Source organism: Nuphar pumila, chromosome 7, assembly GCF_984573655.1.
Source record: "Nuphar pumila chromosome 7, dmNupPumi1.hap1.1, whole genome shotgun sequence".
NCBI classification, from domain to species: Eukaryota; Viridiplantae; Streptophyta; class Magnoliopsida; order Nymphaeales; family Nymphaeaceae; genus Nuphar; species Nuphar pumila.
In genome coordinates, this window is record NC_143255.1 from 12636522 (window position 1) to 12663081 (window position 26560).

Here is a 26560-nt window from a genome sequence, read left to right on the forward strand (position 1 = left end):
GTGTCTTGGTCCAAAAGGTAAAGACTTCATTTTGCCAAGAATGCAAATTCACATACAAATTTTTTTTCTTTACAATTTGAAAGAAATGAAAATGATTGTAATTTGGTCACACTAGGGTGTCCTAGTCTTTTGTGACAAATTTATATATCTTTCTTTTTCACAAAATTACAAAAAAATTGTCTTGGTAATTCAAGATTGTTCATGACATAGAGATCTCCTCTTCTATGGCCTCGCCCAATCGGCTTCCCGGACTGGAGATCTTGTATTAGACAATCATTAGATGAAAAAACTATTTTGTAACCATAATCCGCAATTTGAGAAATCGATAAAAGATTTAAATTTGATTTTGGTACTACTCTAATGTTTGGTATGTGAAAGATAGGTGTTTTTTTGATAAATACCAAAACTTTTAATTTTCAAAGATGTGCCATCGGCAGTTGAAACATAAGAATCATTTGGATTAAACTTGCATTCAGTCAATATAGACTCATTAGGGGTCACATGAAATGAAGCACCAGAGTCAAGGATCCAAGAGGTCTTACCATGGTTGTCACTTGTAGATATGGTCGCTGCCGAATAAGAAGTAGCTTGAGCTTTAAGCATAGGTTGTAGTGCCTCCATTAGTTAAGCTAAAGAGAGCGAGCTGATGCATTTGGAGTCGTTCATTTCACTCCTTTCAACCAAAGCCACTCTTTTGTCTTCTTTATGATCCTCCTTTCTTTTGGGACAAAAAGGTTTGATGTGTCCCGGTTCATAACAAATAATTTTTCCACTCCTTTTAAAATCATGATCACCTCTCTTTTCATAGTTGTTGGGATTTCTACTATTCTCATTTCTTAAAAAATGAGGTGGTTTATAGCTCTTGGTATGATTTATGAGCTTTGACATAGCAAGCACAGATTCTTCATCTTTAGAAGTGGATGACTTTTTCAATCTATTTTCTTTCATCGTTAATTCTTCAAGAGTTTCAACTATGGAAGAGACCCCTCCTCTATGAAGAAGAGCGGATTTAGCTCCTTCAAATTCAGGCCTAAGCCCATTTATGAATTGATAGAAATGCTCCGCTTTAATTTGATTTTCGCGGAGTTCAACATCTTGTGGACAATGTCACTTTGGTTCAAGAAGAGCCAATTCATCCCAAAGGAGAGAGAGAGCATTGTAGTATTCTCTTATGCTCATCTCTTCTTGAGTCATGGTCCTTACTTTGTTTTGGACGTTACAAATATGTGTGATATCCTTAAGACTATACATGTCCTTAAGTTATTTTCATGCATCACTAGCGAAGTTAAACTTCGCCAAACTAGAACACTTGTGGATGTCCACACTATTGATGAGTCATCCAATAATTTTGGAATGACCCATCCTCCATGTTAAATTATGTATATATAAATATATATATACATATACTTATATATATATATATATATACATTAGTATATATATATAAGTATATATACGTATATATGTATATATACATAATTATAAAGTTTTTTGCTGTTTTGTATAAACCAAAAACCCGATAGGGGTGTTTTGGTAATTCCAAATGTACCTTTTTCTTTTTTACCTTTTTCTCTTTTTCCCCTTTTTCTTTTTCCTTTTTATTTTTGTCTTTTTGCTTTTTGGAATCATAAAGGGGCCCCACCCATCTAGTCGTTGGGGCCCCAACAGTCATATTTATGACCGTTGGGGCTCCCAACGACTAGAAGGGAGCCCCCTTTATGGGTCCTCTTTAGTGCTTCCCTCCTCTATATAAAGAGGAGGTTCCCCCTTGTAAATGTATGGGTTTTTACACCCTTCTCTTCCTTTCTTTAATAAATCCAACTTATGACTTTAAGTCATTTTCTATATTTGTGAGTTTTGTGTGTGCACATTTGGTGTTTGTGTTCTTGGCTCTTGTAGTCACTCTTAAGGAGCGACTTTTTGCCCTATTGGTGCTTCCGCCTCTTTTCATTACATGGTATCAGAGCTCGGTTGGTAATTGGGCTTTTCTTTTGTCATCTTGGAAAGCGTGCCTCTCAAAGTTTTGAAGAAAGAAAGTATATTTGGTGCCGATGGAACGTGACTCTAAAGTGGAGCTCTCTTTCAAGCTAAATGGGTCCAACTATCTCATGTGGGCCTCCGTTATGGAAAATCATCTAAGAGGTAAGAAACTTTGGGGTTTTGTTATGGGGACTACTCCCGAACCCTCTCTTGTTCTTACCAAAATTGAAAATGAAGTTGAAAAGACTTTAGATGGCGATGAGCGCATCAAAGCCATTAATGAACATCAATCCGAAATCGAGGATTGGGAAAGTAACCATGCCAAAATTTTGGCATGGTTTATGAACAATGTAGATCTTAAAAATTGTGCCAATATTGCCAAGTTTAGAAGAGCCAATGAGGCTTGGTTTTTCCTTAAGGGTATGTATACCCAAAAGGATCTTGCTCGGCAATTCTTTTGTCAAGAAAAAATTCGTTCCACCAAACAAATGGATATGAGTGTCCGGGACTATTTTAGCTCTCTAACCCCTCTTTGGGATGAGCTTGCCCTTCTTGAGCCCAAATGGGTTGCTCCACAAGACATTGAACTAAGAAGGGAACAAATTGAAAAGGAGCACTTTTTTCAATTCCTTCATGGACTTCGCCCGGAATTTGAACAAGTGAGGGCATCTCTTTTCCATAGAAGCAAAGCCCTACCTATTGAAGATGCTCTTGCCGAGGTATGTCAAGAAGAAACTCGACTTGGCTTGAGCATTAGGAATGATGAGGTTTTGGCCGTTAATAGGCCCGGATCAAATGTTAAAGCATATAGACCTCCCCACTTTAACAAAAATATCAATGGGCCTAGAAAGGGAATCATATGCCACTATTGTAATGATCCGGGGCACATTAGACCGGTTTGTCCAAATCTTAAAGGAAAGGTTGCCGCGGTTGGAGAAAATTCTCCAAAGAAGGAAGAAAGTACCAAAGAAGGAGATATCAAAGAAACTCTTAATCATACCTCCGAAGTTCTCCAACACCTTCTCAAGTCTTCTCCTTCAACATCCGGAGCCGCCATCGCCTACTCTTCATCACCTCCAGGTATGTGGATACTAGACTCCGGTGCTTCTTTCCATATGACATCTCATAAAACCTTCCTTTCCAATGTTTTTTCCGAACCCATGTCCTCCTATGTTTCAACGGCCGATGGAACGTCATTAAAAATTGAAAGTATTGGAACACTTGACTTCAAAAATTCTCAAAACTTTTTTGTTCCTAAAGTAAGAGTTGTTCCAAAAATTAATTTAAATCTTTTTTCCGTTTCCCAAATCACCGACCATGGATGTCAAGTCTCCTTCTCACCTAAAGATTGCATCGTGCAGGATCTCCAGTCAGGGAAGCTGATTGGGCAAGGCCATAGAAGGGGTGATGTCTATTTTATGGACTTTTTGACGCTTCCATCTAAGTCATCTTGCAATCTTGTTAAAGACAAAAGTATTGGAATTTGGCATGAGAGACTTAGTCATCCAAATTTTGTAAAAATGTCTCTTTTCCCTTTTTTGAGCAATACTTGTAAAGACAATCACATGACTTGTAAAGATTGCATTTTTGAGAAATCTAAAGTTACTATGTTTCCTCAAAGAAGTTATTTTGCCACTCGGCCATTTGAACTTGTTCATTCCGATGTGTGGGGACCTTCCCCAATTTTATCTAAAGGACGTTTTTCGTATTATGTGGTCTTTATTGATGACTTCACTAGATTTACGTGGATATACTTCTTAAGTCGCAAATCTGAAGTCTTCTCGTTCTTTAAAGAATTTCATGCAATGGTTAAAAATCAATTTTTGGGAAATCTATCTATTCTTAGGTCTGATTCGGGAGGTGAATATATGTCTAATGATTTTCAAAATTACTTAAAAGAAAATTGAATTTGTCATCAACGCTCTTGTCCCAACACTCCGCAACAAAATGGTCTTGCGGAAAGAAAGCATAGGCACATAATAGAAACTACAAGAACATTATTGATTTCAAAAAATATCCCAAAATCCTTTTGGGCCGAAGCGGTTCTAACTTCAACATATCTCATCAATAGAATCCCTTCATCCTCTTTGAAAAATCTTTCTCCATTTGAAAAACTTTACAATATGTCTCCCGATTATAAAAGATTAAGAATTTTTGGATGTAAATGCTTTGTTTTAACTCGCAAAAATGATAAACTTTTTCCTAGGGCTATTGAATGTATTTTTTGGGGATATGGCGAAAAACAAAAAGGATATCGATGTTTTGACATACTTAATAATAAACTTTATATCTCAAAAGATGTCACATTCCTCGAAGAAGAAAATGGTTTTTCGCATCAACCAAATGAAAATATTGACTATTCATTTTTATTTGACTTGTTACCTCAAGAAAACATCATAGATGATCATATCGATCTTAATGAACCTCTTAATGAAGATCTTGTTGAACATCCAAATAATGATCAAAACTTAGAAGAAAATGCTTCAAGACAAATACAAGTCTACTCTAGAAGGAATGAAAGAAATCCACCATGTGCCCTTGAAAGATTTTCTCAAAATGAGTCGATAGAAGAAACCTCTCAAAGAAGATCAAATCGCATTCCTAAGATTCCAAATAGATTTGTTTCTTATGACTCTTTTTCCCCTAATTATCGAGCATGTCTTCTTGCTCTTCACTCCTTTCATGAACCATCTCATTACAATGACGCTAAACAATATGATCATTGGAATGAAGCTATGGAGCTTGAACTTAATGCCCTTAAAAAGGCACAAACTTGGGAAATCATTGATCCTCCCAATGGCAAGAAACCCATTGGATGTAGATGGGTGTTTAAAGTAAAAACTAAGAATGATGGTTCATTAGAAAGATATAAGGCTAGGTTGGTAGCCAAAGGTTATGCCCAAGAGTATGGGGTAGACTATGATGAAACTTTTGCCCCAGTTGCTCGAATGACTAGTGTTCGAGCCCTTATTGCTATAGCTTCTGTTAAAGAATGGCCCATCTTTCAACTTGATGTTAAAAATGCTTTCTTGAATGGTAATTTAAATGAAGAAGTTTATATGGAACCACCTCCAAGTATGAATTTAAATGGAAAAGTTTTAAAATTAAAAAAGGCTTTATATGGACTTAAGCAAGCTCCTAAAGCTTGGTATGACAGGTATAGTAATGTATTAATCAATTTAGGTTTTTCTTCTTGTTATACTGACACTGCTCTTTTTGTCAAAAGGACAGGTGACTCCATTATTATGCTTCTGCTGAATGTTGATGATATGCTGGGAATGACAAAAAGGGAGTAAATGATGTTAAGTCTATATTAAAAGATACTTTTGATATGTCTGACCTTGGTTATTTGAGATATTTTTTAGGAATTGAAGTGGCTTATTCAGCGCGTGGGTACATCTTATCTCAAATGAAGTTAGCTGCAGAAATTTGTACCAAATCAGGAATATCTGATGAAAAGAAAGTGGAGACTCCTGAAGTTATCAATGCGAAACTAAGACTTGAAGATGGTGTTCTTCTTGAAGATCCAACCCCCTACCGTCAATTAATTGGATCCCTCACCTATCTCTCCATCACACGTCCAGACATAGCTCATGTGGTTCATGCAGCGAGCCAATTTCAGCACGCTCCTACTATGGTTCATATGGCGGCCGTAATGAGAATTGTGCGATATATCAAAAATACCATCTTCAAGGGACTCTTCTTATCCTCTTCCTCATCTCTTGAATTGACTGCTTTTACTGATGCTGACTGGGGAGGAAATCCCAATGATCGGATCTCAATTACGGGTCTTTGTATTTTTTTAGGTGAATCTCTCATCTCGTGGAGATGCAAGAAGCAGCATAAGGTCTCCTTATCATCTACTGAAGCTAAATATCGGGCTATGGCGATGACAACTATGGAGATTGTGTGGCTCAGAAGCCTTCTTGGTGACATGGGCGTTCACATTTCCACTCCCACCAAGCTCTGTTGTGATAACAAGAGTGCGATATACATTGCCAGCAATCACACCTTTCATGAGCGGACCAAGCATATCGAAATGGATTGCCATTATGTTCGAGACGAATATCTCAAAGGGACCATCACATTGCCATATGTCACTTCAGAGTATCAACTAGCTGACTTCTTCACCAAGGCGCTCCCAACTCCACGATTCATGTTTCTTCTTGGCAAACTTTCGGTCTTCTCCCCGTAAAGTTTGAGGGGCATGTTAAATTATGTATATATACATATACTTATATATATATATATATACATTAGTATATATATAAGTATATATACGTATATATGTATATATACATAATTATATAGTTTTTTCCTGTTTTGTATAAACCAAAAACCTGATAGGGTTTTTTTGGTAATTCCAAATGTACCTTTTTCTTTTTTACCTTTTTCTCTTTTTCCCCTTTTTCTTTTTCCTTTTTTCTTTTGTCTTTTTGCTTTTTGGAATCATAAAGGGGCCCCACCCATCTAGTCGTTGGGGCCCCAACAGTCATATTTATGACCGTTGGGGCTCCCAACGACTAGAAGGGAGCCCCCTTTATGGGTCCTCTTTAGTGCTTCCCTCCTCTATATAAAGAGGAGGTTCCCCCTTGTAAATGTATGGGTTTTTACACCCTTCTCTTCCTTTCTTCAATAAATCCAACTTATGACTTTAAGTCATTTTCTATATTTGTGAGTTTTGTGTGTGCACATTTGGTGTTTGTGTTCTTGGTTCTTGTAGTCACTCTTAAGGAGTGACTTTTTGCCCTATTGGTGCTTCCGCCTCTTTTCATTACACCTCCATTCCTTCCATCTTTTCTCATAGTCGGAAACGGCTTTAGCCATTTCCTCTCCTTGAAGTGCAACTTCTTTTCCATTCTCGATTTTTGTAAGAATGAGTTTAGGCTCCTTTTCGGTGTCGTCAACCAATCCCCAAAGTCCCTTTTCCCATATTTTATGTTTTACTATGGATGCCCACATCACATAGTTTGTGTCATTTAGGCGTATGGGTGGGGACTATTACCTCCCTCTCATTCTCCATTTACAACAAGTGGATAGAGAGAGAAAGAAAAAGAAAGAGAGAACGAGGAAGAAAATACAAGACTTTTTTTCGAAGTGGTTTGCTTCCCGATGCAACAATTCGTGATTTGTTGTATTTTGCCAAGCTCACGATCCTCCTCTTGATATTGTCACAATCTTCTCTAAAAATGACTTTTGGAACACCCAAGCTTTGATACCATGTAATGAAGTGGATCGAATCCGATGAATATGCAAGAACACACACCTCAATCAAGTGGGAACACTTGATTGAATAATCACACCACCCACACAAGGGTCAAATGAGAAAGTATATTGCATACAAAACTCTCTTGAAAAATAGATGAAATAATGTAAAGGCCATGAGGCCTATTTATAATACAAGAGGCTAAAGGGGGCAGCCAATTGTTAAAATATATGTAATCATATATACATATATATGTATTTATCTCATCATACCTGATAAAGGGTATTTTTGTAATTCTGCCATTAGGGGGCATTTTAGTCTTTTTACATCTTCTTACATGTATTTTATTTTACATTTTCTTTTGCCTTTTTATTTTTCATTTATTGTAAAATGCATTTAATGCATTGCATTGGGGGTCCCAACCAAATGAGTCGTTGGACCCCCAACGATCACAAATGTGACCGTTGGGGGCCCAACGAGTCCCCTTTTGGGCCTCCCAATATTCTCTCTCTCTCACTCTTTCTCTCACTCTTTTGTGTATAAATAGAAGGGTATTCCCACATGTAAGGTATGGCCTTTTAGGCCCTCATTCAATAAAGCATATGTAACTTATGCATCTTCGTAGGTTTATTGTGGTGTCTCTTAGTGGACCATTTTGTTATTCTCCATTATGGGGTTGTGTTTGTCCAATGTTGGACCTTATGAATGCATTATGCATTCTTGCAATTCATTTCCGCATACTTTCTTACATGGTATCAGAGCTCGGTTATAATCAAGCTAGTCCTTTGGTGCATCGGAAAGCGTGATGTTCAAAAAATCGAAAAAGTGGTGAAGTTTTTGTTACCTCTTTTCTTTCTCTACGTTTTGATGAAGCATTTGTTATCTCTAATTGGGATTACTTGGCATGTATTCTTACACTTTTCAAGTATTTAGCCCATGCATTATGCATGAGAAAAACACTTGTTTTTTTTCTACCATTGGATATATATATATGTGTGTAGTATGTTTTGAAAGAAAATGTATGGAAATGTATGGTTTTTTTCTAAAATAGTATTTTAATCGTCATTGAACTTATTTAAGGAAACTAGACATATGTAGTATGTTTTAAATCTTGAAGCCTTTTTTGAAAATAACTCTAATATATATATATATGTATATATATATGTATATATATAACCCATGAATTATTTATTCTAGATGTTTTATCAATCATTGTCTTATCTTAATGATTTGATAATGATGTCTTATTTTATAAAATATAGACTTGTTTTTCACACACACACACACACACATATATATATATATATATGATAATCGTCACAATACAATTTGTATTTCATCCTTGATAAACATGCATATTCATGTTTGAAATTCTCGATTTGTTACATGCTTAAAATGTAAAATTTTATATAATCATTTGCATATATGCTTAAACTTGATTGAAAGCATGTTTATTTTATGAGACATATGGCTGTAATTATTGCATGAGTGCTTTTTCTATGAGAATGTATGCACTTAGTCTGTCATATTGTTTCTTTTATCTATGCATATGCCTTAGTTCCTTGTTAAAACTCTCTTGTGTCATCTTTTGAAAATATGTATTTTTGTATTATAATTGATAGCATTAAGGTGTTCTCAATGTTTGAGAATGGTTCTAGATTTTTCATCTCTAGATTGTCGTGAATACATTTTGATAACCGTTTTGTAATGCTTTTTAAGCATTCTTTTACATAAATAAAATTGTTTATTCATGTGTGTTGTTCCTCTTTTACCTTTTTTATGGGTTTTGCTTAAAGTGTCTTTTAGACACGTCCTTTTGAGTGTTCGAAGAACATTTGTGGAAGACCACCTTTTGCTTCATCACATGATAACTCAATGTTCTCTAAAATGTGATTGCATTATGATAAATGATTTCCTAACCTTCTTTAGGCTTCATCCCTTAGTGGGTGTGTGTACTCGCACTTTATGTGCATGTTTATCGGTTCATTATTGAACCTAGTGCATTCAAAATCATCTTCTTGTATGGGCTCTATCCCACTTTAATGAGATATTTTCTCTATTTTATGTATGCCTTTTTTAGCATGTTGTATTATGAGAGCTTTCGTGAGCTTCCTCTTCTTGCATGATATGGAAATTTCATATGCATTATTTGCTTAATGTTTCATGATAAGTCTTTTTTTGTATAAATTAAAGAATTGATCATGATTAAACATAATTCGTGTTTATGCAAAATTGTTGTTATGAGGCATATTGTTGTGATTGATTATATTGGACCTTTGATTCGATTTTTTAATCGGTCCTCTTGGTAAAAACTTCTATTTGGAAAATGATTCCCTTAAGTGTTTATTGCCTTTTTATGGCATTTATATTTGTCTATCACATGTTATTTAATGCATCATTTGTATGGCCTTATTATTGTTATATTAGAGATGTTTGTTGACGTGAGTTATGTGCACCTCGTGTTATGTCATTTTAGATTGTCAACTTGTAGTTTGACTCTAAAATGACTTGTTTTGTGATCTCTAATTATGAGTGTGTCACTCGTTTATTTTGGCCATTGATTTTATTATGGATGCTCTTAATTATGTATACATGTGATGGATGTCTAAAGTTTGAAACCATAAGTGTTTCAAGATATATTGAAATTGATAATCTGTTAAATGTTTGTCATTACAAGCCTTATTGCCTCAAGTGTATTCTCCTTTTATGCCTCTTATCTAAGTGTCATCATATGTAGACAAGACATATTGTTCACACCTTTGTGTGTGTTGGTAGCCCTTGTTAAAATGTAAAACTGTACATATATGTATATATAATAATATTATATTATTATATATATATATAAATACATTTTTAATTTCTTTCTTTTCTGTATTTTTTTCCTTTATTTTTATTTTTTGTTTTTATGTCATCTAGTTCAGTTTGAACTAGAATGACTGTTGCTAGTCAAGTCCTGTCCAGACTTGACTAGCAATAGAGCTGTTGGACTGACACAGTCCAACAGCTCTTAATAGAGCTGTTGGACTGACACATTCCAACAGCTCTAAATAGAGCTGTTGGACTGTGCCCAACAGCTCTATTGAGTCCTCTTTCAGCTGTGTATATAAAGGGGTGCAGCCCCTCTTGTATTTTACTCCAATGCTTCTTAAGCAATTGGTTTTTCATATCAATAAAGAATACATTTTTTATTTTTATTTTGTTTCCAGTTATACCCTTTTTAAGGGTTATGCTTTAGTGTCATTCTTGACACTTGCTCTTGTTAATCAAAGCTCGTGTTTCGAAGATCCCCATTTCATTTCATGGTATCAGAGCCGCGGAAGTACTAAATCTTGAGGAAAAGCTGCCTCGGTTTCCGTGCCCGTTTGCAAAAGTGTTCACCACTTGAAGAGAAGTGTTTTATCACTTCATTGGAGAAGATTTCACATCTTGTTGTATTGTTTTTTTTTTTTTTCTTTCTTTCTCATTTTTCTTCTTGTTTCTCTTCTATCCCTATTCTTTCTCTCCTTGTAATCGATGGATGACAATGATAAAGTCACCATCATGCCTATGAAACTAAGCGATACGAACTATGTAACATGGGCTTCAATCATGAAGCACCATATATGGGGAAAAGGCTTATGGGGGATTGTGGATGGTTCCGATTCGGAACCTAAGCTATCTCTTACTAAAAAGGAGGGAGATAAAGAGGTCCCTCTATCGGAAGAAGAGAAAATCAAGGCTATTGCCTCATACGAGAAGAAATGGAAAGAATGGAGAATATCTCATGCGAAGATAATGTCATGGCTTATCAATAGCGTTGACATTAAAAAATGCTCAAGTCTTGCCAAATTTGATCATGCCGATAAGGCATGGGAATACCTTAAGAATATGTATTCCCTTAAAGATATTGCACACGTGTGCAACCTCCAAGAAAAAGTTCGAATGATGACACAAGGAGACAAAACTATTCGTGAATATTACAATGGGTTGTCCGAACTTTGGGAAGAACTTTCCCTTTTAGAACCAAAGTGGCATTGTGCCGAAGACATCGAGCTTCGTCAGAAACAACTCGATGCTGAACATTTTTACCAGTTTATCACTGGATTAAGGCCGGAATTTGAAACCACTAAATCGGCCCTACTTCACAGGGGAAAAATTCCTTCTATTGTTGAAACTATTGAAGAGTTAACAATGGAAGAAAATCGTCTCCGGAAAGGTTCTTTAAAAATTGAAGATGATTCCGTTTTAGCCGTGTCTAGACCAGGGAATCATGTTCGATCATATAGGCCTCCTCACTTTAACCGACAAAATGGTGACTATGATAAGAAGAAAGTTATTTGTCATCACTGTCATGAACCGGGACACTACAGGCCACAATGTCCCAAACTTAAGGAACTGAGAGAAAAAAGAGCTGCAATTGCTGGATCGGAGCCTAAAGATCAGGATGCACCAGTTTCCCTGGCCCAACTAATGGAGATTCTTCAGCCTCTCATCAAAGGTGCCTCTTCCTCATCTGAAGCTTCAACCGGCGCAGCAGCCTCATCTTTTTCTGATTTAGGTAAAATTTCTTGGCTTCTTGACTCTGGTGCATCTTTTCATATGACCCCAAATAATCAAAGTCTATCCAAATGTGTTAAAAATAAAACAAGTGTGTCAAAGGTCTTTACTGCTGATGGGACTTCTCTTGAAATAGAAGGAATAGGAAATTTTGAAAAAATTTATAAAACAAAAAAATTTTTTATTCCAGAAATTAGACATGTTCCCAAATTAAATTTAAATCTTTTATCTGTATCTCAAATTTCTGATTATGGGTGTAATATTTCTTTTTCTTCTCATGGTTGTTGGGTACAGGATCGCCAGTCAGGCAAGCTGATTGGGGAAGGCCATAGAGAAGGAGGGCTCTATTACATGGATTTTTTGGAAATGCCGAAGAAAGCTTTTTGTTATAATATTCAAAAAATAGAGTTGGAACTGTGGCATAAGAGACTTGGTCACCCACATATAGCCAAAATCCAACATTTTCCAAATCTAGGGAAATTTTGTAACTCTGAATCATTTGATTGTAAAGATTGTATTCTCGGCAAAATGAAAAAATTACCATTTCAGAACAGAACCTTTTTCTCTTCAAGACCACTTGAATTAATACACTCGGATGTTTGGGGTCCTGCACCAGTAATTTCTAAAGGAGGATTTGTTTACTATGTTATTTTTGTCGATGATTTCTCCCGACATACGTGGATGTACTTTCTCAAACATAAGTCTGAAGTATTTTCATACTTTCAAACTTTTCATAATATGGTTAAAAACAAGTTTCAAAATGATATTACTATTTTTCGCACAGATTCAGGGGGAGAGTTTTTATCCACAGATTTTCAAAATTATCTTAAATTGCATGGCATCACACATCAAAGATCTTGTCCTTATACACCTCAACAAAATGGACTGGCAGAACGAAAACATCGCCATATTATAGAAACCACTAGAACTTTATTAATAGCAAATCAAGTCCCTAAAGACTTTTGGGCAGAAGCTGCCTTAACTGCCACCTATCTCATTAATAGGATGCCATCTTCTTCGTTACAAAATATCACTCCCATTGAAAAACTTATGAACATTTCTCCAGACTACTCTAGATTAAGAATATTTGGGTGCAAATGTTTCATATTTACTGACAAAAATGATAAACTTTCCCCTCGTGCGATTCCCTGTGCCTTTTTAGGATATGCTGAAAACCAGAAAGGTTATAGATGTTTTGACTTCAAAAATAATAAACTATATGTGTCTAGAAATGTTTCCTTTCTTGAAAAGGAGAGCTTCTTTGATTTTAGAAAATTAAAAGACGTCACTGAGTACTCCTTTTTGCTAGATCTAACATCAACATCTGATGAATATGACCTTGATTGTAACTTTGATGATGATCACAGAATTATTGATCTTAATGTTGAAAATGAAGAAGTTCATAGAGATACTAGTATTCAATATTCCAGGCGACAAGAGTCTAATACTCCATGTGCACTTGAGAAATATTCTAACATTCCAACTAGACAATCATCCCGAATCTCGAGGCCTCCAGAAAAGTTTGTATCATACGAGTCTTTCTCACCCACATATAGGGCAGTTATTGCATTAATTCACTCATATGAAGAACCATCCACATATTTTCAAGCAAAAAATGATATCAAATGGATAGAAGCCATGAAAGCTGAATTAGATGCACTTGAAAAGGCTTCTACATGGAATATTCAAGATCTTCCTCCAGGGAAGAAAACTATAGGATGTCGATGGGTTTATAAAATTAAAACCAAGAGTGATGGTACTCTTGAAAGATATAAAGCCCGTTTAGTAGCCAAAGGTTATGCCCAAGAATATGGGATTGATTATGAAGAAACCTTTGCTCCGGTGGCTCGTATGACTACTGTCCGAACCTTAATTGCCTTAGCTTCTATCAAAAAATGGTCTATTTTTCAAATGGATGTCAAAAATGCTTTTTTAAATGGAAAGCTAGTTGAAGAAGTATATATGGAACCCCCTCCTGGTCTAAGTATTCCTAAGGGTAAAGTCCTTCGCTTAGAAAAAGCTCTTTATGGACTTAAACAAGCACCAAAAGCTTGGTATGATAGGTTTAGTCGTGTTATGATTGATATTGGTTTTCAATTCTGTTTAACTGACACTGCTTTGTTTATTAAGAATTCTGATGCAGGGATCATTGTGCTTCTTCTCTATGTGGATGATATGATCATCACCGGAAGCGATAAACAGGGAGTTGCAACAATCAAAACACTTCTTAAATCTCATTTTGAAATGACTGATTTGGGCTTGTTGAGATATTTTTTAGGCATTGAAGTTGCTTATTCTCCTAGAGGATATTTATTATCTCAGACTAAATTTGCTTTTGATATTGTTTTCAGGTCTGGTATTACTGATGATAAGAAAGTTGACACTCCAGAAGTTGTTAATGTTAAAATGAAGATTGATGATGGAGAACTTCTTGCAGACCCTACTCCTTACAGACAGCTTGTCGGGGCACTTTCCTATCTATCCATTACCAGACCAGATATAGCACATGCTGTTCATACAGCAAGTCAATTTCAACATGCTCCTACTTCTGTTCATATGGGAGCAGTCATGCGTATTATCAGATACATCAAGTCCTCTCTTTCACGAGGACTTTTCTTATCTTCCTCCTCTTCTCTTGATTTAATTGCATATACTGATGCTGATTGGGGAGGTGATCCCAATAACAGACACTCAACCACTGGCTTTTGTGTCTTTTTAGGGGAATCATTAATCTCGTGGAGGTGTAAAAAGCAGCAGAAGGTATCTCTCTCATCCACCGAAGCTGAATACAGAGCCATGGCAACCACGACCATGGAAGTAGTTTGGCTCCGACGACTGCTTGCTGACATGGGAGTTGAAGCAACAAAGGCTTCACAAATGTGTTGTGACAACAAAAGTGCGATCTACATTGCCAGTAACAGAACATTCCACGAACGCACCAAACACATCGAAATGGATTGTCACTACGTCAGAGAGGAATATCTACACGGGATAATTGATCTGCCATATGTCACTTCAGAATATCAGTTAGCAGACTTCTTTACAAAGCCTCTCGCTGCTCCCCGATTTCACTTTCTCTTAGACAAACTTTCGCTCATTGTACCGTAAGTTTGAGGGGGAGTGTTAAAATGTAAAACTGTACATATATGTATATATAATAATATTATATTATTATATATATATATAAATACATTTTTAATTTCTTTCTTTTCTGTATTTTTTTCCTTTATTTTTATTTTTTGTTTTTATGTCATCTAGTTCAGTTTGAACTAGAATGACTGTTGCTAGTCAAGTCCTGTCCAGACTTGACTAGCAATAGAGCTGTTGGACTGACACAGTCCAACAGCTCTTAATAGAGCTGTTGGACTGACACATTCCAACAGCTCTAAATAGAGCTGTTGGACTGTGCCCAACAGCTCTATTGAGTCCTCTTTCAGCTGTGTATATAAAGGGGTGCAGCCCCTCTTGTATTTTACTCCAATGCTTCTTAAGCAATTGGTTTTTCATATCAATAAAGAATACATTTTTTATTTTTATTTTGTTTCCAGTTATACCCTTTTTAAGGGTTATGCTTTAGTGTCATTCTTGACACTTGCTCTTGTTAATCAAAGCTCGTGTTTCGAAGATCCCCATTTCATTTCAGCCCTTTGTTGGCTTTGTTCTCTTGGTCTAGTAGCTGAACACACTTGTCTTGAGTGTTATTATATGTAGACAAGGCACGTTGATTCACACCATGGTGTGTGATTTTAGTCCATATTGGCATTTGTGTCCTTGTTCTAGTCGTTGAGATGTATGCCCATGGTTGGCTTCTTTCACTCATTTCAAGTGTCATTTTATGTAGACAAGAGATGTATTGTGTTTTAGCCCATGGTTGGCTTGATACACTTGTTCTAGTAGCTTAACATACTTGATTTTGAGTGTCTTTTTACTAAGACAAGAGATGCTTTTGGTCCATACTGGCATGTATTCTCTTATTCTTGTCGTTGATACACTCATTTCAAGTATTATTACATGTAGACAATAGGTGTTTATAAACACCTTTGTGTGTGTCTTTTGGCCTTTAATGGCATTATGATTATGTTTTTGTTCTAGTAGCTTATACACTTGATTTGTGGGTTTTGGAAGACTAATGAGTTAGTTGCTTGTAGTGGATGAACTATTGTTGAAATTTATGAAATTTCATTCATATTTTATCTTTTAAAGATACAAGTGAATCATATCATTAATATGCATATTTTAAAATCAAATTGACTTTTTGGCATTTAATCTACATATTAAGTGCGTATGGTTTTGACCACCTTTGTATTTGATATGCAAAATGAGTTTTTGTAATTGCAATCATTTGAGTGAGATGTTCCTAAATGTGTAAAGTTCTCTACTAAAATAGCACTCATTATTTTGCCTCTTAAGTGGACTTAAATCTTTTTGAACTTTTGTGTTTTATACACTCCTTTTATGCTCTTGACTCTTGGGCGGATGTTTTTCTGGATCATGTCGTTGCAAGTTCACATATGGCATTTGTTTGGCATAGAATTTCTTCTCTCTAAGATGTGAGAGAAATCATTAACTCATCTTTTGTTGATAAAATGTCTCCTTATTGGTGATCTATGTGTGTTAAACATGCTTTCTTTCGTATGCTCTTGTACACATTCCCTTGGGAGCAATTTGTTCTTATGTGAACATTGTCTTCTTAGATATATTTCTAATACATGATTTTTTTTTACTTGATCTTAATACAAATCTCATATTTTGTGTGTCTTTGTGCACTTGTGAGTGTTCTTCGTGCACACTCCTTACTTCCAAATATTGATAAAACCCTTTGTAAGAATGATTTTGAGAGCCTTAGTGCTCACCTATTCTAAGAAATTCAATCTTTTGCATTTGTGGGTGTCCCCTTTGTACCTTTGGGTACTTTTATTCAAGCGTTCTTGGTGTGTCTTTGCACACGTATTCTTTTATGGTGTTGGTGCTTAAAGTGCACATCTTTGAAGGCATTTTTACATGGTTCTTGGAGATATTTTTGGTCAAATGTTCTTAGTGTGGCCTTTGTGCACTTATCTTTCTTCAAGAACTTAGTGTGTTTTATCAATGTTTAAGGTTAATTCGTGTTTTGCATAAATACTCAATCAAAATGCATAAATTATCTTTTGAATCATTGTCCTTCTTAATCAATGTTATGGTCTATTATCCATTTTTTTGATATATCTTATTTGATTAAGATACAAAGGTACTTTTTACTTGGAGTTCTTTTGGCTTGTTCCACAGGATCTTCAAGATGGGATGAATGAAGCATCTATGATACATCGTGAAAGGAGCTTGGGGATGATCATTAAAGACAGTTAAAGGCTGACAGATGCAAAGTTCTTTCATGTGCTATAATGTTGATGACTTCCATTGAAGATTTTTTGAAGACTGAAACCCTCCTTTTGTATCTTCAATCTTCTCGCTATCCCCACGCAAAGTTTGAGGGGGGGTGTTAAAATATATGTAATCATATATACATATATATGTATATATATACATATATATGTATTTATCTCATCATACCTGATAAAGGGTATTTTGTAATTCTGCCCATTAGGGGCATTTTAGTCTCTTTACATCTTTTTACATGTATTTTAATTTACATTTTCTTTTTCCTTTTTATTTTTCATTTATTGTAAAATGCATTTATTGCATTGCATTGGGGGTCCCAACTAAAGGAGTCGTTGGACCCCCAACGGTCACAAATGTGACCATTGAGGGCCCAACGAGTCCCCTTTTGGGCCTCCCAATGTTCTCTCTCTCTCACTCTTTCTCCCACTCCTTTATGCATAAATAGAGGGGTATTCCCCCATGTAAGGTATGACCTTTTAGGCCCTCATTCAATAAAGCATATGTAACTTATGCCTCTTCGTAGGCTTATTGTGGTGTCCCTTGGTGGACCATTTTGTTATTCCCCATTGTGGGGTTGTGTTTGTCCAATGTTGGACCTTATGAATGCATTATGCATTCTTGCAATTCATTTCCGCATACTTTCTTACACCAATATGGTTGTTGGGATGCTCCCAATGGTTATATTTATGACCGTTGGGAGCAGCTCCAACAACTATATTAGAGTTGGTCCAACACTCAAAAACAAAAAATTATAAAAAACAAAAAATAAAAAGGTGAAAAAGGGTTGTCAGCCCTTAATGGGCTGACACCTATTACAGTGAAAAGACTGAAATACCCTTGTTGGGTATTTCAGTTACAATACATGTATATTTATATATTTTAACAATAGGAAGTTCCGCAGCAAAGAAAAAAGGTAGAGTTGATGCATTAATAGTGTTGCGGGCACAAAAAGAAGAAGGAAAAAGAAGAGGAGCAAGAGGGAGTTATTCGAGAGGATAACCAAGAGGTAGAGCTAGAAGTTCTATTAGAAGTTTTTCCCTCTTAGGACTGCCCCTAGGGCACAGCCCGACATTCGTACTGCTATAACTCCTCAGCATTTAGTCGAGCAGGCAGATGTCACGGTTGACAGATGGTTCTACGATGTTTACATTCCTTTCAATGCAGCATTTTTTTTTATTTTCAGGCCATGGTAGATGCCATAACCAGTATCGGGCCTGGATACAAGATGTCTTCATATCATGCTTTAAGAAGAAAGATTTTAAATGATAATATGAATGAAGTGAAAGCTTCTTTTGATGAGATGAGGCAGTCATGGAGAGAGACTAGGTGCAACATCATGGCAGATGGGTGGACAAATATAAAATCGAGAACCCTAATAAATTTTCTTGTTTATTGCCCCAAAGAAACCATGTTTTTTAAATTAATTGATTTGTCTGATATGCCCAAGACAACAGATGTATTGTTGAGTATTTTTTACCAGGTTGTGGAAGAGGTTCAACCCAGAGTTACCGGAAGCGCCTAGGTAAAAGGGGAAGCGCGCTTCCACGAAGCGTGCGGGGAAGCACCACTTTTAAATGGGAAGCATGCTTCCCTTTTATGGGAAGCGCGCTTCCCCCACGCTTCCCCAATTTTTTTCAATTTTTTTGTATTTTTTATTTTTTATTTTTATTTTTTTCGCTTCCCCCTCGCTTCCTAGGTTGCTTCCGAGACGATTCCCGACTCGCTCCTAAGTGATCCCACACTTCCCGCTTCCTAAAATTTTGAAAGTGCCTTGCTTCCCGCTCTCGCTTCCCGTATCGCCTCCCGCTTCCTCAACTGACAACCATGGTTCAACCTCAAAACATTATACAATTCATTATTGATAATGCAACAAATTATAGGGCATCAAGTAAAGAATTGAGAGAAAATTTTGGGTCATTCTTTTGGACCCTGTGTGTTGCTTATTGCATAGACCTCATGCTTAAGGATATTGGCAGTATGGATGAGGTACATCAAATAGTTGAATGTTGCCAATAAATTACTAAATTTGTTTACAATCATGCATGGGTTTTGAGCATAGTTGGCAAACTCGGCGAGTCGACTCAGGAATCGCACGAGTCGACCCGGATCGGACCCTAACTAGGTCACGATTCAGGATTGTTGATCCAACCTATTAAATAAAATTTTTATCATGTATTTTATTATTTTAATGCATAATTCTTATATAAAGTCACTTGTTATGAAGAATTTAATATTGTTTGATGAAAAAAGTTAATAATTATGTATAATTATATGTTTTTGTAACTTAGCTATTGACATATTAGCTTGAAGTTTAGTTATTTCCCGACTCGTCCGAGTCACCAATAGGGGTCTGATTCGAGCCCGAGTCATGAGTTTACCCAATATGGTTTTGAGCCTAATGAGAAAGTACACTAGTGGTGTTGAGTCGATTCGTAATGCAATTACTAGATTTACTACAAATTTTTTGACAGTACAAAGTTTAGTAAAGAATAAAGTTGCACTAAAAAAAAATGTTTTCATCAGATGAGTGGAATGCATATCCTCATGTATAAAAAAGAAAGCCCAAAGAAATTATAGATATTGTATTCAGAAGTGAATTTTGAAATTCATGTGTGAAGTTATTGAGAATAACTATACCTTTAGTGAAGGTACTTCGATTGGTTGACGGTGAAGAGAGACCAACTATGGGTTATCTCTATGAGGCCATGGATAAGGCAAAAGAGGCCATTAGAGATAATTTGAAGGGGAAGAAAAAATTCTACATACCTATATGGAACATCATTGATCATAGGTGGATTGGGCAACTTTATCGACCTCTTCATATTGCAACATACTATTTAAATCTTGCATTTAGATACTCTCCTACTTTTATAATGGACAGAGAAGTCAACAAGAGACTATTGGATTGCATCGAAAGGTTGAACCCTGATTATAGCATTCAAGATCAAATTCATAAGGAAATAGAAACTTATGATAATGCATTGTATGATATGGGAAGACCTGCAACAGTGTAAAACCATGCCACAATACGTCTAAGTAATTTATTTTGTCTATTTCAATTTTAATTTCAAAATGTTAGTTAGTTATGATGTTTTGTATGATTGTTTATCTGTTATTGTTTTCAGACTTATGGGCCAGGTTTGGAAGTTATGTTCCAAATTTGAGAGTTTTTCTCATTCATATTATAAGTCAAACATGTAATACAAGTGGATGCGAGAGAAACTAGAGTGTCTTCAAGCAAATTCATACCAAAAGAAGAAACAGATTAGAGCACAAAAGGATCAATGACCTCGTTTATGTTTGCTACAACTTACGACTGAGGCAGAGGTATATAAAATTATAAAGTTTATTTGTCATTTTCATTCAAAACTCAACTATTTTTAATTTTTTCATGTTATCTTTTTAGGCAAATAAAAAAGTTATTAGCAAGGAGGCATAAAGAGCAATTTGATCCCATAAATTTGAAACATTTTGATGAATTAGATGCAGGGGTTAAAGAAAAAGCAAGGGCGCTTTTAAATGAAGAGGACATTCAATGGATTAACATGAAATGAGCACAAGAGGTAGATGAGGGACAATTTAATCTTTTCACTTGTATATAAGCATGTCCACTAGGGGCCGCCTTTTTCTTTTTATTATTTTTTATTATTTTTTATTTTTTATTTTTCTTTAAAATATTAGGATTTGGGACCACATAAGAGTCGTTAGGATTCTCCCCAATGGTCACAATGTGACCCCAACGACTCTATGAGAGCCCCTTTGCTTCCATTGAGTGTATAAATAAGGGGTCTTGCCCCACTATTTTGTAATGTTTGTTGAAGCATTTTCAATAAGAGATTCTTTATATTTTTAAGCTCTCTCTCTCATATTGTGTGTTTGTCGCTTGCCCCTTTGTGGCTTATTGTATTTTGCCCATTAGTGGCTTATTATTTGTATACTTGTGCATCTATTGTAGTCACTTTGTGACATTGTTCTTTGCACTAGTGTTTCATTACACACATCTTAATGTTGCGACCTATATGTTAAGGAATTGCTGAATGCCGTGAAATGGCAATGCCAGCAATTACTCACTGATCTAAGAGAAAAAAACAAGAAAAAGATATAAGGCAGAAATGAGGTATATGCAGCCATAAGAGGACGAAGATGAGCTCCCTACTTCTGATCCTACAACCCCTAGCCTATGTCACAGGGATTCGGCTAGCAGGGTGCCGCACCCGCGTCGACGCGACTCGACGCGAGAGCGGGTGCGGGTGCGGCACTGGGTGCGGTCAACCCGATCCTGGGTGTGTTGACCGTACCCAGGATCATTTAGGTCCATTTTTTTTTTATTTTTTTTTTAAAAAATTGCCCTATGAAATGGGCTGTGGATTTTTTTTTAAAAAAAAATCTGTTGACAGTTGCTGCTGCTCCTGCCTTTTCAATCCTGATCCTTCTTTTTCGTAAATGATTTTCTCTCTCCATAATAAATGATAATGATGGTGGTAGCCTTGTTGATCCTTCTTTTTCGTAAAGGATTTTCTCTCTCCATAATAAATGATAATGATGGTGGTAGCCTTGCTGATCCTTCTTTTTCGTAAAGGATTTTCTCTCTACATAATAAATGATAATGATGGTGGTAGCCTTGCTGGCTATTAGCATTCACTGTTCTCCTGACGAACTGTTCTTCTGACGTGATGGGTGCGCTATCGTGCAGCTGTATATAAAATGAAATTTGAAAAAAACCGCGTCGGGGGAACCCCCGGACCCCCTTATATATATATATATATATATATATATATATATATATATATATATATATATATATATATATATATATATATATATATATATTTACATTTTTGCCCCTGCCACACCCGGGTTTTTTGGAAGTGCCGAATCCCCGCACCCGCGCCTGCACCCGCACCCATGTGACATAGCCCCTAGCATAGCATCAGAAGTAGGAAGTTTTACAGTAAAGGGAAAAGATGTAGTTGGTGCTAGTAGTAGTAGTGTTGTAGGCATAAAAAGAAGAGAAAGAGGAATAGGAGAGAATTCTTCTAGAGGAGGTTGAGCTAGAGGCTCTATTAGGAGATTTTTCTCTCTTAAGACTGCTTTTAGGGAGCAACCCGACATTCGTACTGCTATGACTCAACATTTAGTCGAGCAGACGAATGTCATGCTTGAGAGATGGTTCTATGATGTCTACATTCCTTTCAATGTGGCAACTTCCTTTCATTTTCAGGGCATGATAGATGTCATAACTAGTATCGGGCCTGGATACAAGATGCCTTCATATCATGCTTTAAGAGGAAAGATTTTAGATGTTAATGTTAATGAAATGAAAGCTTATTTTGATAAGAAGAAGCAGTCATGGAAAGAGACTGGGTATAGCATCATAGCAGATAGGTGGACAGATAGAAAGTCGAAGACCTTAATAAATTTTTTTATCTATTACCTCAAAGAAACCATGTTTTTGAAATCAAATGATTTATTCGATACGACCAAAACAGCAGATTATTGCTTATGGTATTTGATCAGGTTGTAGAAGAGGTTCAACCTCAAAATATTATTCAATTCATTACTGATAATGCAACAAATTATAGGGCAACATATAAAGAATTGACAAAAAATTATGGGTCATTCTTTTGGACCTCTCATGCTTGAGGACATCAACAACATGGATGAGATAAAGCACACAATTAATGTTACCAAAAAGTTACTAAATTTTTTTTACAATCATGCTTGGCTTTTGAACTTGATGAGAAAGTATACTAGTGGTGTTGAGTTGATTCGCAGTGCAATTACTATATTTGCTACGATTTTTTCGACAGAGCAAAGTCTAGTAAAAAATATAATTACACTAAAAAAATTTTATCAAATGAGTGGAATGCATATCCCCATGCACAAAAAAGAAAGTCTAGAGAAATTGTAGATATTGTATTCAGAAGTGAATTCTGGGATTCATGTGTGAAGTTGATAATCACTATACCTTTGGTGAAGGTGCTTCGATTGGTTGATAGTGAAGACTAGTGGTGTACATATTGTTGCTTTTTGTGAATAACTAATAGTTTATTTTGATAATATTGCGATTATATGTGATGATGGGGAAGAAATAGCAAGCTTGAAAACCATCATTGTAAAGACTTTGACATCAAGAATCTAGGACCATTGCACTTTTTCTTGGGCATAAAGGTCCTTAAATCAAAACAAGGAATTGTTTTTGTCATAAATATAGTATAGATTGGAAAGAGACATGTGTGTTTGGATGTTAAAGCATAGATATCCTAATTCAAGAAAATTACAAACTCATGCTTTGTGATGGTGAGAAACTTGAAGCCAAAGGTATCAAAGGTTAGTTGGAAAACTTATCTACCCAACTATCACAGGTTGTGAGTAGTTTCATGCATTCTCCCATGCAAGCACACCTAACAACAATGCCTCATATCCTGAGATAATTGAAAAAAAACCCTAAGAAAGGGATTCTGCATGCTAATCATTGAACAATTCAATGATAAAGTGCACATATGCACACAAATGCAGACTAAGTTGGCCTTTGAAGGATAGGAGATCTACGTCTACGTATCGCGCTCTTGTGGGAAGAAACCTAGTGCCACTAAAGAGAAAAAAATAAGGTGTCTAAATTAGTACAGAAAATGAATATAGAGCTATGACACATGAGATGGGTGAAAAGTTTATGGATCTAGTTGATGCTTAGCAAGTTGAAAATAGATGCGAAAATACATTGTGACTTGTTTTGTGACAACAATGTAGTAACACGAATAACATCTGACTCTGTATATATCATGAGGATTAAGCACACAAACATCAATTATCATTTTAAAGGAAATTTATTTCGAATTATTACACACTATAGTACCCACTTCCAACTTGCTGACATTCTTAGTAAAGTAGTGAGAAGGTCAAGGCCCAAGGGGTTGCCCACATGGCCTTGAGCTTGTGGATAGGAAGCTTTCCCCCTACCCCAAGTTCGAGTCCCCATGTGGGCAACCCCTTCCTGCAAGGCTAAGCAAAGGAGGCTCTCCCTGGGGGCCGGGAAGGTCACCCCACAGAGTTTTACGCCAGCCGGGGAGGCGACTGTAGTCATGGCAAGCTTAAGACCAGCACGATGGTAGGCACATCATTAATGTTTTAGTAGGATACAATGCCCTTGATATACAAAATAAAGTACATTAAAACAGGGGGGGGAAACCCTACATTCCAAGTTTTCTTTGGAATGATCGATAAAACATTCCCTTTCTCTGCATTTTCATACAGTAAAACAGATGCAAACATCAGTGAACATACAATGCAAATTCATGAAAAAAAATCCAACTACTCTTATGTGGTTTGAGTTCATATTTTTGCCTATTAGATTAGACAAATTAGATATTTGCAAGGTTTTCATAGCCGCTTGATATATGTAATACCCTTTTCATGTCTTTGAGGTTTCTGATCCATGTGTTGTGTCAGAAACCATGCTTAATTTTTTACACCTTCAGTTCACAGATTTTTGGGATCCCCAAAAGAACCTCATCCTTTTTCATCCAATAACAACCTTTGCTCTCAAGCATCTATCAGACATGGAGTAACAGAAATTTCGAATAAATTGTTCGCCTGAGAAAAAGTTAGTAAAGTTTTAAGCTAAAAGTAAAAAGAAAAATGATGGAAGAAAGAAATTTGATTTCTATTTTAGTTTAGTTGTGAAAATATAGGGAGAATGATGCAAAAGACATTGGAACAATATCATAAAAAATTCAAATTTAATATGGGAAACTTTTCAGGTTTTTTTCATTTCAAAAGTTTTACCGAAACAATGTTTTCACAATGTTGAAGAGATTTGTGACAAACATGTCCCTTTCTTTGCATATCTGTTATTACTCTTTCACGTGTGATGTCCTTAACATTTTATTCCTTCTGTCTGCTATATCTATACATCATTTTTACACTATGCCACTGGCTGTTTCATTTTCATTCTCACCCATTTTATCCTGCTTGTCTAGGAAGTGATTTTAGTAGAACTGGAAACTAAACATAGAACAATTTCTACATGCTTTCGAGTAGAAATTCATATTTTAAGCCACCCATACACATAGAATCTACCATACAAGAAGATTATCTGTTAGACTATACTACTCCTTGAAATGAAAAAAGAAAAAAGACCATCATCACAGATTGGAATAAAGGAACATACATTGTAGATCTTGCTCATCAATGGGTGCCAGCCCTCCATGAATTTCTTAGCGTCATCAACAAATGTATCCACTTCTTCCAATCTCCTGCTGAGTTCATCTAAAGGTGGCTCCAAATCAACAATATCATTAAGCACAGGCCTCAGAAGTGTTAACAGTTCAGCTATACTTTGGTAGTATACTTGAGCTGGCCCAGATTTTATGTTGCTGCTAGAGAACAAGTGATTGAAGTGAGACATGCTGTTGAGTAGATCTCTTAACATTGATTTCTCCATCTGACCTGTTTCAAGATATGTAATTACCTCCAAGAAAGAGTAGTAAAGTCTGTGCATCTTCAATATGACACAAAACAGTAATGGAAGAAAACAAAACTTCGTAGTTGAATCATGTACAGAACCCATAACCCAAGTCACGAGAAATTTCCTAGAACAAGATTACCTAGAAATAACAATATGTTTTTTCCCTTGTGTTCTGAAGAAATCAATTGAAACTTGAAAGGTGTTCCACAAATGCAAAAATTGAGGGAAGACATTTACAACTAAGAGAAAATATATAAATAAATGAAAATATTAAAAAAAACTCTAAATATTGTATAGTTTAGAATCACTCTCACTAACAGTATGTATTTCATTGAGTAAATGTTGCATTTTATTTGGCTGGTTATTATTTATTTGATTCCTGTGATGAACTTTTTAACTTGTTCTCTCACTGTGTAATTGTTATAATTTATTGATCTTTATTATTATCTTTGTGAGGAATTTCTTCTAACAAGGAGAAATTGATCGCAGTGGTTCTCACCTAGAAGCACATTCTATGGTGGCTCTCTGCAGCTATTCTCCAATTCTCAAATCTCTCTCTCTCTCTCTCTCTCTCTCTCTCTCTCTCTCTCTCTCTCTCTCTCATTTTTTATGAGCGTCGTTGTAGCACTACAATGAAACATTGATCGCAGTGGTTCTCTGGACAGCTCCACCCAACCTCCACAGTTTTTATGGTGGCATTGCATAGTACAAGAATAACCAAATTCAAGGTTGCTCTTTTATCGTTTTCTATTCTTGGTGGATTGGAATTAGACTGCTAATCTGAAGGGTCACGATAGTACCTATTGACTGGAGGTTCAAGCTACGTCTTCATCAAAGGAGGGGGGCAACTACAATGGTGGGAATACCTCTCCAATCAATTTCTGCAGCAGTAGGTGGCAGCCGAGTTTTGGATGCACCTTCTTGATTTGACTTTTTTATTCTTTCTTGCTTTTTATGAGAAACATATTGGCAAAATAAATTACTTGAAAAACACA

At 35.9% G+C, this 26560-nt stretch overlaps 1 protein-coding gene across 7 annotated transcripts in view; it reads right to left on the bottom strand.

Annotated features, from left to right (window-relative positions):
- LOC149831176 (U-box domain-containing protein 4-like) overlaps positions 1-26560 on the bottom strand; it is a 65806-nt gene that overhangs the window by 29915 nt on the left and 9331 nt on the right. For all 7 annotated transcript variants that reach the window (XM_090013723.1, XM_090013719.1, XM_090013718.1 and 4 more), the window contains one exon: positions 25269-25546. In XM_090013723.1, the coding sequence (XP_089869849.1) occupies positions 25269-25541 (273 nt within the window). In that variant the 5' untranslated portion in view covers positions 25542-25546. The remainder of the gene's footprint in view (positions 1-25268; positions 25547-26560) is intronic.